Source organism: Salvia splendens, chromosome 13 (assembly GCF_004379255.2).
Source record: "Salvia splendens isolate huo1 chromosome 13, SspV2, whole genome shotgun sequence".
Taxonomy (NCBI): domain Eukaryota; kingdom Viridiplantae; phylum Streptophyta; class Magnoliopsida; order Lamiales; family Lamiaceae; genus Salvia; species Salvia splendens.
Window position 1 is genome coordinate 31,970,980 of NC_056044.1, and position 16,010 is coordinate 31,986,989.

The 16,010-nt window shown below is 33.6% G+C and overlaps 1 protein-coding gene across 1 annotated transcript; it reads left to right on the top strand.

The window, feature by feature from the left end:
- The first annotated feature begins 5,245 nt into the window (after positions 1-5,245).
- LOC121762292 (protein phosphatase 2C 37-like) lies at positions 5,246-7,156 on the top strand. The gene is made up of 4 exons (XM_042158124.1): positions 5,246-5,865; positions 5,944-6,267; positions 6,349-6,454; positions 6,546-7,156. Exons 1-4 carry the CDS (start codon positions 5,401-5,403, stop codon positions 6,878-6,880), a joined length of 1,230 nt encoding a protein of 409 aa, XP_042014058.1. The 5' UTR covers positions 5,246-5,400; the 3' UTR covers positions 6,881-7,156.
- The last annotated feature ends 8,854 nt before the right edge of the window (positions 7,157-16,010 follow it).

Genomic DNA, 16,010 nt, shown 5'->3' on the forward strand with positions numbered 1-16,010 from the left:
ATGACATCTTTCCATTCTAACAAGAAATCTTGTCTAAGTCATTATGTCCAAAGTAAATTATAGTTGATGACATCTTTCCATTCTAACAAGAAATCTTGTCTAAGTCATTATGTCCAAAGTAAATTATAGTTGAGCCGTCAAAGAGCATATAATCATAAATAGAAAAACACAAAACATACAATACATATTTTACTTGATATAGTACAACATCAAATAGTCAATCTTTGTATGAATATGCAATTGTATTCCTTAATAAATTTTAGGATTATTGAACGTTTTCTAAACGTCGTGTATTTAATATGGATTTTTTAAAAAACATGCAAAAATTATTGTAATTTAATTTGCGAGATGGTGGTAACCTGTGTGTTGCGTAATTTTGTAATTTAATTATGTATTTTTTTTGGCTAAAATCAATAATTAGAAATATTATTAGTTTGAAATGTACTCTATTTTACTTCCATCCGTGGAGCAAAAAAGAACTGATTTGGGCCAACATTTATATATATAATCATCTACTGGATCTCAATTTGTTATATATATATATATATATATATATATAGGGTAGTGATCAAGATATAACTAATCTTAAGTGTATAACTAGAGAACAAATCTCAGCCACACATCTTAATACTTCAAATTAATCCTATGGCTTAGCTATTTTTACATGTTTTAAACAAAAAGTAATTAATAAGGGTATTTTTGGAAACTAAATTCAACTTCAACCGGCTCCTTCAAATTTCCAATTCCAATTTCAAAAATGGGGCTTCTATTCACACTCCTTTTCCTCTACCTCTCTTCCTCCTCTTCCCAGCCTCCGCCGCCGAGCTCAAACGCTGTTAATTGGAGCAGATTCATCATCAGTATCATCGTTGCTCTCACTTAATGGATCTGGAGCATCTACGGGCAGAGCTCGCTTCTTCTTCTTGTCATCGTCGTCGTCCATCCCTCCGCCCCCGCTCGCCGCCGCCGCCACAGACATGGTGAAGATCAGACGCTTAAGCTGGCAATTAATTACTTCTCTTCTCTCTCTATTTCTTTCTCTCTCTAGCTAACAATTAGTATTTCTCGATCGCAAGCAGAAAGGAAGAAGGAGAGTCCTATTTGTTGATATGAAATTGGTGAGAAATGCAGTTTGGAAGGAAGATTGCAGCTTCAAATTGCGTTATGTACACATTGTGATGATGAATGTGATGGAATCTACAGATTCATTTTTTTAAGAAGAAAATATATGTGATTTTGGCTAGGCTTGTGGAGGTGGAATATGAAATATGTAGTGTCAAATGATTTAAATAGCCAATAAATATACCATTATTTTTAATAAAGTTCAACTCTTGAAAGTAGCAATGACTTTAAAGACTAGATTTCTACTACAAAAGTATTGAAAATAGCAGACATTTTTAACGGACTTTAGATTTTAGTGGAATTTCTTAAAACATTAATTATGATTTTACTTCACTCTTGTTAACAAAACACATCACTATTGGCATAATTTTACTTCACTCTTGTTTACAAAGCACAGTACTCTTATTATGATTTTACTTCACTCTTGTTTACAAAGCATATCACTCTTATTATGATTTTACTTCACTCTTGTTTACAAACCACATCACTCTTATTATGATTTTACTTCACTCTTGTTTACAAAACACATCACTCTTATTCTGATTTTACTTCACTCTTGTCAACAAAACACATCACTCTTAGCATGATTTTACTTCACTCTTGTTAACAAAACACATCACTTTTAGCATGATTTTGTATTTGGTGGAGGAAGAAAGATAATATTGCTCTCAACACAAACAACCGTCCAAATTGAGATTCTCACGGGCAGTTTTTGTTTTCCTTCTTTTTTCCCTATTTTTCTTTTAAATTTTATTTTATAGGATGCCACTATTCAAGCCTAACCACAAGTGATTTTCCCTACCTACCAAACAGATTTCGAATTTCATAATTTTTTCATTTCCTTATTTCCACATTTCAGAAAGAGAACGTAAAGAAATAACATCTCACCATCTTCCTAATTCATTTTCCTTTCTTTCTTTGTAAAGAAAGATTAGGATTACTAGAACAATAAAGTAATATATTGTCTTCTTTTTTGAGGGAAACTATATCGTCTTCTTAAATAGTATAAGTAAATATTCCTTTATTAAGTCTTCCACAAATGAATATATCTCATTTGCATGTTTAATAAATTATTATAATATGTTGCGAGGGGAACGATAGTCTCACTTTTATAATAATTTAAGAGTTGTTAATTTTGTTTAATGTAGGTCAAGTAATAAGTAACAAAACACATCACTCTTATTGTGATTTTACTTCACTCTTGTTTACAAAACACATCACTCTTATTCTGATTTTACTTCACTCTTGTTTACAAAACACATCACTCTTATTCTGATTTTACTTCACTCTTGTTAACAAAACACATCACTCTTATTCTGATTTTACTTCACTTTTGTTAACAAAACACATCACTCTTAGCATGATTTTACTTCACTCTTGTTTACAAAACACATCACTCTTAGCATGATTTTACTTCACTCTTGTTGACAAAACACATCACTCTTATTGTGATTTTACTTCACTCTTGTTTACAAAACACATCACTCTTATTGTGATTTTACTTCACTCTTGTTTACAAAACACATCACTCTTATTCTCATTTTACTTCACTCTTGTTAACAAAACACATCACACTTAACATGATTTCATTTCACTGTTGTTTACAAAACACATCACTTTTAGCATTATTCATACTTGACACAACACCTCTTTTAGATAGTTCGATTTACTCGCTCGATAAATCAATATTGAAACGATGAATAATAAAGGTCAAATAAACATACATTCAAAGAAGAATATAATCGCAGTATGTGTTCAGATTAACAAATACAGTTCTAGTATGTGGAGTATATACATTACGATATCACCTCGATTTTTCCTTATGAAATTATGTGCTTCAGATTAACAAATAGTGAGCATTTAATAGTGAGCAACTATTAAATGCACTTCCATAAAATATGATTACGATAGACAAGAATATGTGCTTCAGATTAACAAATAGTGAGTATTAATACAAATGAGCATAAACCAAAATGAATTCCACATCTAACTTAACAACAGGCATCACAAGTTTACGTTTCTACGCAGCCAAACAAAGTACATAGAAAATAAACGAAATTTCCATATTTTCTATAACCGCTTCATTGTTGAGAATTGTGCAGGCTGAAATTGGAAGATGAGAGCAGGCACACCTATTCTGCAACGCCGACGTAAGTTCACCGGATCTGGAACGACGATCGAGATTAAAGTAGAAACCGTTTCATTGTTGAGAATTGCGCTGGCTGAAATTGGAAGATGAGAAAGCAGGCACACCTATTCTGCAACGCCGACGTAAGTTCACCAGATCTGGAACGGCGATCGAGATTAAAGTAGAAACTGCTTCTTGAGTTAAGGGTTTAGATGAAATTCACGGTGATGGCGACGGCGACGGGGATGGCTTGAATTTCCAGAACAGAGAAGAGGAGTAAGAAGATGAATCTCGCTTTTCTTTTCAAATGAATTCAATTTTGCAGACATAACCTGATGTGGCGTAAATTCAATTGGCAATGCAATGACCATAATACCCCTGCCTTGTTATTATAGAGTAAATTTGTGATTGAGGGAACTAATTTATCCTTAAATTTGAAAATTAATACTAGCCATTGATTTTCTTGATCTTGTGGCTGTGATTTGTTCTCTAGTTATAGGTTTAATGGGCTCTTGCTATAGATCATGACCCTATATATATATATATATATATATATATATATATATATATATATATATATATATATATATATATATATATATATATATATATATATATATATAAAGGACGTTGAGGCCTAAACACAACCACTTCTTAAGGATTAAAGAAGAATTATTTTAATTTAGTTAAATTATAAATATTATTTTGTTATACTATTTCAATTTTTTCTCAGTAACATTCCACATTTGAAGTCTAAGCAAGTTTATAGCAGAATGTGAGCTGATCATGGACGTCTTCCAATTGTGAAATGAGATTTTATTCCGCGGACGAAAACTGTATAATAAATACACTATTGTTCAGAAACTCAAAACTAGAACAATAGTTAATTTTAGAGAGTTGTCAAATGGATTGAGCCGACTCAATCTAGCCAACACCAGACTCAGGTTAGACAGCTTGGGACAATCTTGGGCCCAAGCCCACTATCAAAGCGGGCTAGAATTGTGTTATGCATATACTGTTGAGAGAGAGAAGAGAGAAGATGCAGCTTAGGATCCACGTCACGAAGAGACGCGTGTCGAGTGATTTTCTCAAGACCGTCCAACGACGTTGACATGTGGTCCCTTACGTGTCTCAATCTCCACTCCCTACGTACTCTCTCTCTCTACCTTACATCTTCCCCCTCTCTCACTAATCAATCTCTTCCTCTTTCATGCCCTTTTTTATTTTAATTTTGAAATCGACTGCTTCGAGCTACCAGGAATACATTCTGAAACATCACTTTTCTTAATTCTATTTCACTTATATTTTATTATAAAATTAATATATAAAAATAGGCATTACATTCTACTGTCTCATTTACTTTTCTGTGTATTTTTTAAAACTTATGCAGAACTAAAATGAGACTCTTAATGACGGACGAAGGAAGTATAATCGATTAAACTCATTTCTATTTGTTCAAATCTAGAGTGTTTTTTCCTTGATAGTACTATTAATTAATAAGCTAAATTCGACGTTTTCTATACTATTAAACAATATAACTTGAACTGGTCAATAATAGCCACAAATTCAATTTCATACACAGTTTAAAATCACACAACAAATAAGGATACTAAAATAGCAGTAACAAGATCTCGCCACGTGTTGACAATCCTCGTAGAAAGGAAACACCTTTTCCCCCAAATAAAGAAAATTTGCCAAAAATATAAATTAAAAGAAAAGGGAATAATAAACAAACCACGGGCCGTGCTTCGACCCACATGCGTGTCAGTAAAGAAAGGCCCCCACCTCCCCCCTACGTGCTCTCCTTCCATTCGCCCACGTGTATCAGCATCTCAAATCCGCTACACGTGTCTTCTTCATCAACGGCTCAGATCTCTCCTCTCTACGTCACACCAACTGTGAGTGTCGGATCATTCATTTTCCCTCTCCTGCCCTAGACGGTGACGGGCAGCTGCCCGCCCAATCAACTACTTGTATAATGTGCTTCCCTCTCTCTCTCGCTCCTCGTCTCCTTTTATGCTTCTCGTTGCTCTCCTCTCCAATTCCAATTTTTTTTACATAATCTTCGATCTCGTTTTCTATCATTTTTTGTCATTTCCGGTGTTGAGCTTTGAGGAATATTGATTTTGTTTAGTTTGTGATTTGGATGGATGGCTGGTATGTGCTGTGAAGTGAATTTAGCTGAGACGGAGACGACCGCCCCGGTGCAGCCGACCTCGAGGTCTGCGAGGCGGAGGGGGATGGAAATCCATCAATTTAAGTTCGATTCCGCGGTGGCGCCGCCGCTCTCTGGCGCTGGAAAGAGGAAGCGTCAGAAATTCGATGCTGTTGTTCCGGTTTTGCCACCTAGAGAGTTTGAGATTCGGAGTGATCAGCTCGCCGGCGAAGCGGAGCCGGAGGCGAAGCAGCTGCGTGTATCGGTGAAGCCTTCGTCGGCGGCGATTGAGACGGAGGTGGCTCCGGATTATCCGAAGTTCGGGATGACGTCCGTTTGTGGACGGAGACGAGATATGGAAGACGCTGTTGCGATTCATCCCTCTTTTGGCGGTCCAAATCCTAATTTCCCCGACGGAATGCATTTCTTCGGCGTCTACGACGGCCACGGCTGCTCGCATGTGAGTTTCACCTTTCAATCAACATGCCGAGATTCGTTGATTTTGGTTTATTACTGAATAGGATTCGATTGATTGCAGGTGGCGACAACGTGCCGAGATCGGATGCACGAGATCGTGAAGGAGGAGCTCGAAACCGCAGGCTCGTCGTCGTGGGAGCGAACCATGTGCGAAAGCTTCTTAAAAATGGATAAGGAAGTCGGCAGCTGCAGCAGCGGCCGAGACGGCGCCTGCTGCGTCTCTGCCTGCCGCTGCGAGCTCCAAACTCCGCAGTGCGACGCCGTCGGATCCACCGCCGTCGTCGCTGTCGTCACTCCGGATAAGATCGTCGTTTCGAACTGCGGCGACTCCCGCGCCGTGCTCTGCCGCAACGGCGTCGCGATTCCTCTCTCCGTCGATCATAAGGTTCGATTATCCCCAAATCGAAATTCAATACACTCAGATAATCAAATTCGTAACTAACTTCCGTAAATACTTCTATTTCAGCCGGATCGGCCAGATGAACTGAACCGGATCCAGGAAGCCGGCGGCCGCGTCATTTTCTGGGATGGACCTCGAGTTCTCGGAGTTTTAGCCATGTCTCGCGCAATCGGTACTAAAACACACAATATCAAACCCTAATTTCTCAAATCGGATAATTAATCTCGAATAAATCCGTTAATTCGCTTTGATTTTGTAATCAGGTGATAATTATCTGAAGCCGTTCGTGATATCGGAGCCGGAGGTGACGATCACGGAGAGGACGGCGGAGGACGAGTGCCTGATTCTGGCGAGTGACGGGCTGTGGGACGTGGTGTCGAACGAGACGGCGTGCGGGGTGGCGCGTATGTGCCTCCAGTCGCGGAAGCCGCCTTCGCCGCCGAGGTCGCCGGGGAGTGACATGACCGTTACGGCGGCGGGGGAGAGCTCCGACAAAGGTTGCTCCGACGCGTCAATTCTGTTGACGAAACTAGCCCTGGCCCGTCACAGCACTGATAACGTGAGCGTGGTGGTGGTGGACTTGAGGAAAAGCTGTTGAAAAATAATGGCGATGGGCTTTGTCGTAATTTCATTCTCCCATTGGATGAAGCTAGTGGCATATATGTAGGTGACGTTGCTGTATACGTGGTATGCTGATAATCGAAGGGCGTTATTATATGGAATATTATTATATGATTTTCAAGGATTAGTTTTTAGTAAATAGCTATTTTATTTGTGTTGTTTCAAGAATGTAATGATCAAGCTGATCAAATTCAGCTTTTCTCGAAATGAAATTGTAATATTTTACTACATGTGGCAAGATAATTTTTAATAATGTGCTTGTTTTCTTAGTATTGAGCATGACAGCTGGGAAATGTATAAAGTATTATAGTCGTATGATTCTTCGGGATTTTTATTCGGATTTGGATTTGTGAAGAAAAATAGAAGATATTTTTAAAATTAAACGTATCATTTTCCTATTAAATTCTTGACAGCATATAATTGATAACAAGGCCATTCATGCATTAAGTTTAAATCTATTAATAATATGATCTTAATTATTCTTTGAATACTAGAATTTCTTAGATCTTTTTAGAATTATTATTTCGATATTGCATTAATTAATGTTAAATGTATATCAACTTGGATGTGAATATTGCGTGTGGATAAAATCATGAATTATTATGTCAAATCACAATAATTCCGAGTTCCGACATAAGGTTTCTTCACCGCGCAAATAAATAAGAGTAGTGATTTAGAGACATAATGTCTCTATGCCATAATGCCCCTATGTCACTTTGCCATAACCTTAATTTAAATATGTACTAATATACCCTTATTTTAGATAAAAGGAAAATTAGTAGTTATTTATAACTGATTATTAGGAAAGGAAAGTCAAATCTAATCAAATTAACTATCTATAACTAATTAATACATAGTAGTATCAATTAAGATTCACGTTTTTAGCAAAATTTTAACAAAATTTCAACTATTTTCACTACTTAGTTTCTTATTGATATCCAACAAAATAATATTTATATTCAATTATTTTATTATTAAATAATTCTTAAAATTCTAAATAAAAAAACTAAATTTAATTTTACAAAAATTAGAAGTAAATTATAATTATAATAGTCATTGTCTTCTAATTATTTTATTATCAAATATTTATAAAATTTGCAAGTTATAATACTTGATGTCTAATATAAAATAAATTAAAATGATACTCCATTTAATAGCAACATTTAAATTTTAAGTCATATAAACGATTATATATATTAAGTGTTAAATAGTCATTCACATAAAATTATTTTATTAGATTTAAATGATAAGTTATGGAAACAACTACATGTATTTGCACTCAATTTCTTAGTGTTATCGTTCAACGAAGTAATATATTTATTAAAGGTTTATTAAATTTTTAAGTTGTGAAAATGGCCACATGTATATATCAGGATATATATTACTATTAGATTCCATAATTTTAGGAATTTTTTAATATGAAAATAATTGATGAAACTTCTATTCACATTTTAATTCATTTTAGTGTATTGTATATCAACTACTAATTGATATTAAAAATTAAGAATATAAACAATCACATGTTTTAAAATTTTTAAGAACATGTGATTGATTGATCTAGCTGTGACATTCAAAAAATTAAGAATTTAAAGAATGTAAAACTTTGGAATGCAAAAATATTAAATATTAAATTATGAAACTTTTAAATCAAAATTGCGAACTCAACTAGTATTAATATACTATCATATATCAAATTAGTATTAAATATCAAATTTGTTGCATGATATAGTGAACCGAGCCAAGAACTATAATATTTTGTACTAAAAAAGATAGAACATAACTCAAACTATTCCGTATATAACGAGTTAAGAACATGTGATTATTTTTTTAGATGTTCGATTGTAGCGTTCTAAATATTAAGAATTAAATAAATTAAATTTTTGAATGTAAGAATTAAAATCATATCCAGAAACTCAATCAGTATGATTATTATATACTTTGTATCAAATTTTAATTTATTGCATAATATAGTAAAGATCCTATAACTCCAATAATTTATAAAGAAAAAAAGAAAATGTTAACTATATATTTTTAGAAAATTAAATAGATGTGTTAAGAATATGTGATTATTTTTTTATTAAAATTTGATGTAATCTTTCAAAAATTAAGATTTTAAAAGAAATTAAATATTGTGAAAATAAAGATTAAAATTATAAAATTCTTAAATAAAAGCTCTAAACTTAATAATAATAATATACGAAGTACTATCATATATCAAATTTTTATCGAGATTTAATTATAATATTTCAGAAATTTAGAACTTATGAAAATCAAGTAATGAACGCGAATTAAGTATGTCTGCAGATATTTTATTTCATGGTTTTAATTTGAATAAATGTTTTAAAACATGAGTTCATGTTTTAAGTCAAAAACTAGCTGAAGGTAAAAATATCACAAAAAATTAAATGTATGAAATCATTGCATATAATTATATGCCACTAATTTAAGTATTTAACTAATAGTATGAAGATTCCATTGCATTTGATATTTGAAATTGGGATAGTCCATAACAAAGAAACATTCACCACACACAGTGGCGGAGCTATGCGGTGGCCTTGAAATTTTTATGAATATTATAGTCATTTTAAGTTAATTAAAATTATGGTGAGATGATTAGAGTATATATTTGCTTAAATCATGTCATCCATATAAATGCACACAACTTTCCTAAGCAAGTAATTCTTAAATATAAAAAAATGGTTTTATATGCACAAGGGTAGTATGGTATATGTACAAAACATTTATTTAAATAAAAATAGAAAACAATCTAAAATGACTACTTTAACCTCATTATGTCTTAGACATTATGTCTCCAAAACATTTTTCAATAAATAAAATGTGTTGGTGTAAATGGAAATCGAACACTATGTGATTTCTTGATTTATAATCATGATTTTGCTGCAATACTCATGATTTTAGTTTCGTATTTCAACAAATCTAACTTGAACAAATTTTGTACGACTAAAAATTAATTTATTTTAAAAAAATAGGTTTATTTATGCATTTAATTAAAATATATGGATCCATATAACATAGAAATATGAGAAGTGCATAATATTTGTGGTCATATATTTATAATTTGTTTATTATTTTTTTTTGGAACCATAAATGTAATTAGTGCATACTTTAATTCAAATTTTAAAAATAATAGAAAGGAAATTCAAATAAAAAAATAAAAAAATGAGGTTAAAGGCTAATAAGTCTTTTTAACTTGTCCACTTACTACATTTATTATTTTAATATATAATTAATCCATCAATATTAATATAATCTTATTTTGATTGTATAAAATTTGATTGTTTATCACCACTCTTTCATATTTAGTTGATTGCTCACAAAGTTCCTGTTTGGAATCATTTTTTTAGAGCATCCACAACGGTGGACGGCGGCCCCGCGTCCGTCCGTGCCAGCGGCGAGGACGCATACCGCCGCCGCTGTGCTCGCGCCGTGCCAGCAAGCAGGCGACGTGGCGGCTTACGATTTTTCATTTTTAATTATATAAATGATAAAAAAAATATTTTCCAAATCCCAAAAAATATGGCCGTTTTTTCCCATTTTTCTGAATTTTTTTGAATTTTTTTTAAATTTTTTCCCCTAAAATCATCTGTAAATACATACATTCATCATCTATTTATCACATCAAATCATCTCTCATTCATCTCTCATTCATAATTCTCATACAAACTATCAACACATTCAAGCATTGTTAAGTCCCCGGCTCGGCTATGGTACGTGAATAATATCGCCGACATCATGTTCACGTGTATTATCTTACACAACATGATTATAGCCGACGAAGGGCCGAGGGCGACTAGCTTCTACGACGAGGACGAAGCCGGAAGCTCAACAGCGAGGTCTCCCCCACGCCGAGGCGAGCATACGACGGTTGGCCAGAGAATCGAGACAAGGCACACAATGCGCGATACCCGAATCCACAATCCACTACAAGAAAACCTAATCAAACACATGTGGGCGAAATTCGGCAACGCTTAGTGGTTTTTTTAATTTTTAGTATTTTAATTATGTAATTTTTAATTTTTAGGATTTTAATTATGTTGTTTTTATTTTATTTGTCATTTGTAATATTATTTAGGTTTTTTTAATGAATTTTAGTACTATTGAAATGTTTTTGTTTAATTGAATTTTAAATTAATTGTGCTCGTCCTTGCGGAAGAGCACAGCTGTGGGTGTTGTGCTCTTGCCAGAGAGCAGACAGAAAAAGTGGGGCCGGGCCCACAACCATGCCGCTGGCAAGAGCACGGTTGTGGATGCTCTTAGTGACAAAGACCTTTATAAAAGATATAGATACTCATTACAAGTGACGTTATTCAACCATAATTTAATTTGTCGTAATTTAATTTGAATAAAAATCAATTCCTTTGTTAATGATTTAAATACTCCTACAATTTATGCAAATTTTCGTAATTATTATACTTGAGTCAAATTACCACCTCTCATTGAATAATTATCTTATCTATTTGAAATAATCAGAAATTTGTAATCATATATAGATTTAAACATTCAATAAGATCATTGATTATTACTAATTCAAATTAAAATTCATAAAATTATTATTTTATGGGTGATACCGTATAGAAGCCAATCTTTATTCTTCTAATATAGACTAAAATAATTACAGTTATTTTTCGTATCATTATACTCCAAACCCTGAAATAGAAGCACCCATTTTACTAAACTTTTCAACTAGTTAAGGAAAAATCTACTCCATAATCTAATGATAAATAATGCAAGAGACAAATTAGGAGTATTAAAATCAACCAATAGCGTCACCCCAACAATCACAAACTTTCGACATTAAACTATTTAGTCAAAATCGCTGGGTTAGTAGTGATGCCACGTGTTAATCAAACAATACCGACCATTTTGTCTCTTAATTTATTAATCAGCCTTAATTAGCTTCCCATGTTTAATCACCTTTGTAATATTGTTTAGTAGAAGATCAAAGTCGAGGTGTCGGAAAAAAAAATAGCATTACTTTGTCATTATTTAATAGAAAAGCGTTGTACGATAGTCCAACCTTTAGTTAGGCAACAACCAAAATATATTCATTCCTAATCAATTGATGGCGACAAAACAGCTAAGCGATTAATTGCTTATTTCATTTGGGTGTATTAGGCCTTGATTAGCGTCTTAATCTCAGCCCAACAGTGTTAATATGACTATATTTATGATGGACGTGATTATTTTGAAAGGAAGTTTGGGCTTTTTGAAATAATACAATTGTTGAGTTAGTTGAGTTAGTTGAGTTGAATTAGTATATAGTTTTATCCACCTCTAATTAGTTTGAGGCTTTTTAGGAGTGATCTAAAAATAAATCCGTGCGGACTTGGCTCCACCCAAAGTGGATAAGCCGACGATTCCAACGAAAACTTATTTGACTTTGGTAAGATGTATTGGTTGGATATTTGAAATTACACTCACCTAAATAGTCCCTATTGTTATTATATTGATTATGATTTTTCACTTATGTATTAAAAAAACTATTTTTATGAAGAAATTTAAAATTAAAATGGACCTAGGCGAGCTTATAATTTATATACTCTTTTCTATCTGAAACCTTTTAAATAATTGCCTCCAAAGTTTTAGGGTCCAGACGATCTAAGTAGGGCACCACAAATATTTTACTTATGATGGATGATAATTACTTTTTACATACTACTGTTTTACAGTAGAATTATGTCAACTTATTTAAATATCGGAGAAGTTAAGCACTACTATGATGGATGATGGATGATGGATGATGAGAAATGATATGTTATATATCTTATGTGAGCATCACTCATGTTTGACGCATTTTTAACGTTGTTCGTTTCGATTTTTATATTTAATTTGATTCTAATATATTAAAAAATGTTATAGAAAATTTTAATTTCATAAAGTTCATAAAAATCGAAGCTTGATTTCTTATTTTATTAATTTATTTGAAATTATAGAGAAAACGAGTAAATCAAGCTTTATTTTTTTATGAATTTTGTAAAATTAAAATTTCAATAATAATTTTAATGTATTAGAATCAAACTAAATACATAAATAGAAATGAACAATACTAAATGTGCGTCAAACGGGAGGGGTGCTCACATAAGGTATATACCATATGATTTCTCTATGTATGGATGATTATATAGTTGTATAAGACTATAAGATTTGATATATATGTTTGATTAGAATGTAATTTCTAATGTACGGTATTAAAATTATGTTTATTAAATGTATTAAACTATTGAAAAATAGGAGTATATGATATTAGCTGTTATAATTTCTTGACTGATTTTTATTCAATTTATTTAAAAGTTTTTCAGTAATTCGCAATTCAAAAAATATCATTTCAGAGAAGTGCAATAATGTGAATAGCTCAGTCAAAAATATCTAATAGGAGTACATAGTATAATAGTGTTTTTAAATATCTATCGCCCTATAATAGCGAGCATCGAAAACAACACCTAACTGTTTTATTTAACTTTGTTAGATCAACAAGAATGCATATTTTGGTCATAAATATCCAAATGATTTGATATATATGTTGAGTATAATGTTTCTGAACTTCACAATATGTGATCAATTAATGAAGCAGTGCTTTAGATTAAAAAAATAGGCATACAGAGTAGTACAAGAAAGTTATACTATTATTAGTTTCTAACAAAATTAATTATCATTTCAATTTGTAAACCTACGTGAGAATAACCGTGGTCCTATTTCTGTTGGACATAATGAGTAAAAATATCAAAACATTATATCGTACGCATGCAGGACATTTGCAATACATCTTGACTTGATTAAATCAAGTCCAACTCTTTAGAGTAGTGCCCGTCTTCCTCAAGATATTCACCTTACCTTTTTAGTTTATCTCATTCAAAATATTCATTGTTTATATTTGAAAACAAATTCCTCTCTCCTCATTAAAATATTCAATCATATTTTTCATTTTACTTTATTGTACTCAAACCACTCCACCTAATATCTCGTGTCATTCAAGAATGTGAACATTTTGAATGAGACGGATGGAGTATAAAAATTTGATTTAAAAATAAATTTTACAATTAAATTAGTTTATTTTTTAATAAATGAAAATTTTGATAATTACAAAAAAATACTACTCCATCTGTCCCACTGTAGCAGAGTCATACTCCCTCCGCCCTTAAAAGTATACCACATTTGGCATTTTGTTACCATTTTGGGATGTCTATAAAAATAGACCAATTCTATATAAGGAAACTTTTTTTCTCTCTAATGAGGTAGGTCTCGTTCTCCAGTAAGAGTGTCCACAATGGTGGCCTTCAAAGGCCACCATTTGTGGCCCGGCCACCAATTGTGGCTCCCATGTGGCCTTTGTAATGGCAAATGTAAAAAAGTCAATGCAAATTCAAAGGGCCACCAAATGTGGCCCTCTAAAATGTTAATTTTTTTTTTGCTTTTTTTTAATGTTATTTTTTAATTTAATTTAATGTTATTAAATTTTAGTAGATTAATAATTTGGATAATAAAAATAATTTAATAAAGAGAGAAGTAGAGACATCAGATTCAGACTGTTCCGTCTCCACACTACCGGATGTCGGGGTCTCCGGTGTACCCATCAACTGTTCCCATGTGAATCTATCAGATTCAGACAGAGGAGACGGGAAGTATTGGAATTGGGAGGATTGGAATTGGGAGGATTGGAATTGTTGGGACGGGTTGTTGATCGCGTCCATATTCGGTCGGTAGTCCCCGAACCGCGATGGTTGGCGAACCAAGTTCCTCTGCTGGGATGGCTGGACCAGGAATTGGGGCGAGTGCGGACTCCACGTCTGATTGGGGAAGTTGTCGTATCCCGAGTTTCCATACCCCGGGGAATTACCATCTCCACCTTGCATTTTTTATAGTGTTTGAGAGTGTAAAATGAAGGGATTGGAAGTGTAGAATGAAGTGAAAAAATGGAAATGAGAGTGTATATTTATAAAAAATTTTCGAAAAAAAAAAAATTAAATTCCGCTGCTCAGCCGCGAAACGCGGCTCGATGCAATGGAGGGCCGCGGCTCACACGGCTCAGCCGCGTGAAGGCCGCGGCCGCGGCTCAGCCACGTCTCTCGCCCCAAGGCCGCGGCTCTCGGCCTCTGCAATGGGGGGCCGCGCACCGAGCCGCGGCTCCCCCATTGTGGACACTCTAACAATACTTCAATCAGTTTTTCTTTCTATCTCTCTCTTACTTTACCAATTGTGCATTAAAATTCGTGTTGTCTCAAATGTTACTCCCTTTGTCCCGCAATAGAAGTCTTATTTAGTTATGGCACGAGTTTTAAGAAATGTAAAGAAAAGTGGGTTGCATAAGTTAGTGGAATATGAGTTTCACTTATATGTATTAGTTTTATAATAAAATGTGAGTGAAATAAGTTGGTGGAATGTGAGAATACTTACCATTTATGGTAAAAGTGAAATATGACTCTTATTGTTGGATGGACCGAAATGACAAAACAAAACTCTTATTGTGGAACAGAAGGTGTATTTATTTTTTAGGGACGAAAGAGTATTCATTTTTGGGTTGTACTACTCCAACTGAGTCATTTCTTTTTTTTTTTACAGGAGTTACGCATCTCATTTCTCAATTCTCTTACTTTATTCTCTCATCTCTCCACTTTATTCTATTTTCAAATTATTTTCTCTGCATTTAACCCACTTAACTCAATTTTCTTAATTTTCAGACCCAAAAGAAATGTCTCTACTAGAACAAGTGAAATATTATTAAAGAATAAAACAACCAAAAAATTTTGGTAACTCGCACATAACGTGAGTGGCCACCACAAATTGGACGAGAAGGGGAAGGCAAGTGACGATCCAGTTCACCCTCTTTCGAGCCTTCGTGCACCGCTCGCTCGTCACATCATGCTCCTACCACTTGCAACGAATCCTCCTTGTCGCCTCGTCCCATCAGGAAACACCCTCCACCCGCATTGATGGTGCTTTTTACTTTCGTAGAAACTCACATGTTTTAGACGTACGTCAACACCTGAGGGCACCTCTGAGAATGCACATAAGCACGGCGTGCTCCGCTGTCTTCTAGGCAGCGATCGTGCACCACGTGACGCGTTGCGGATGCTCTAATAATTTAGAAA

Coding starts and splice junctions, on each gene's coding strand:
- LOC121762292 (XM_042158124.1), top strand. CDS start 5,401: ATGGCTGGTATGTGCTGTGAAGTGAATTTAGCTGAGACGGAGACGACC. Junction 5,866..5,943: donor ACGGCCACGGCTGCTCGCAT/GTGAGTTTCACC, acceptor GATTGATTGCAG/GTGGCGACAACGTGCCGAGA. Junction 6,268..6,348: donor CTCTCTCCGTCGATCATAAG/GTTCGATTATCC, acceptor CTTCTATTTCAG/CCGGATCGGCCAGATGAACT.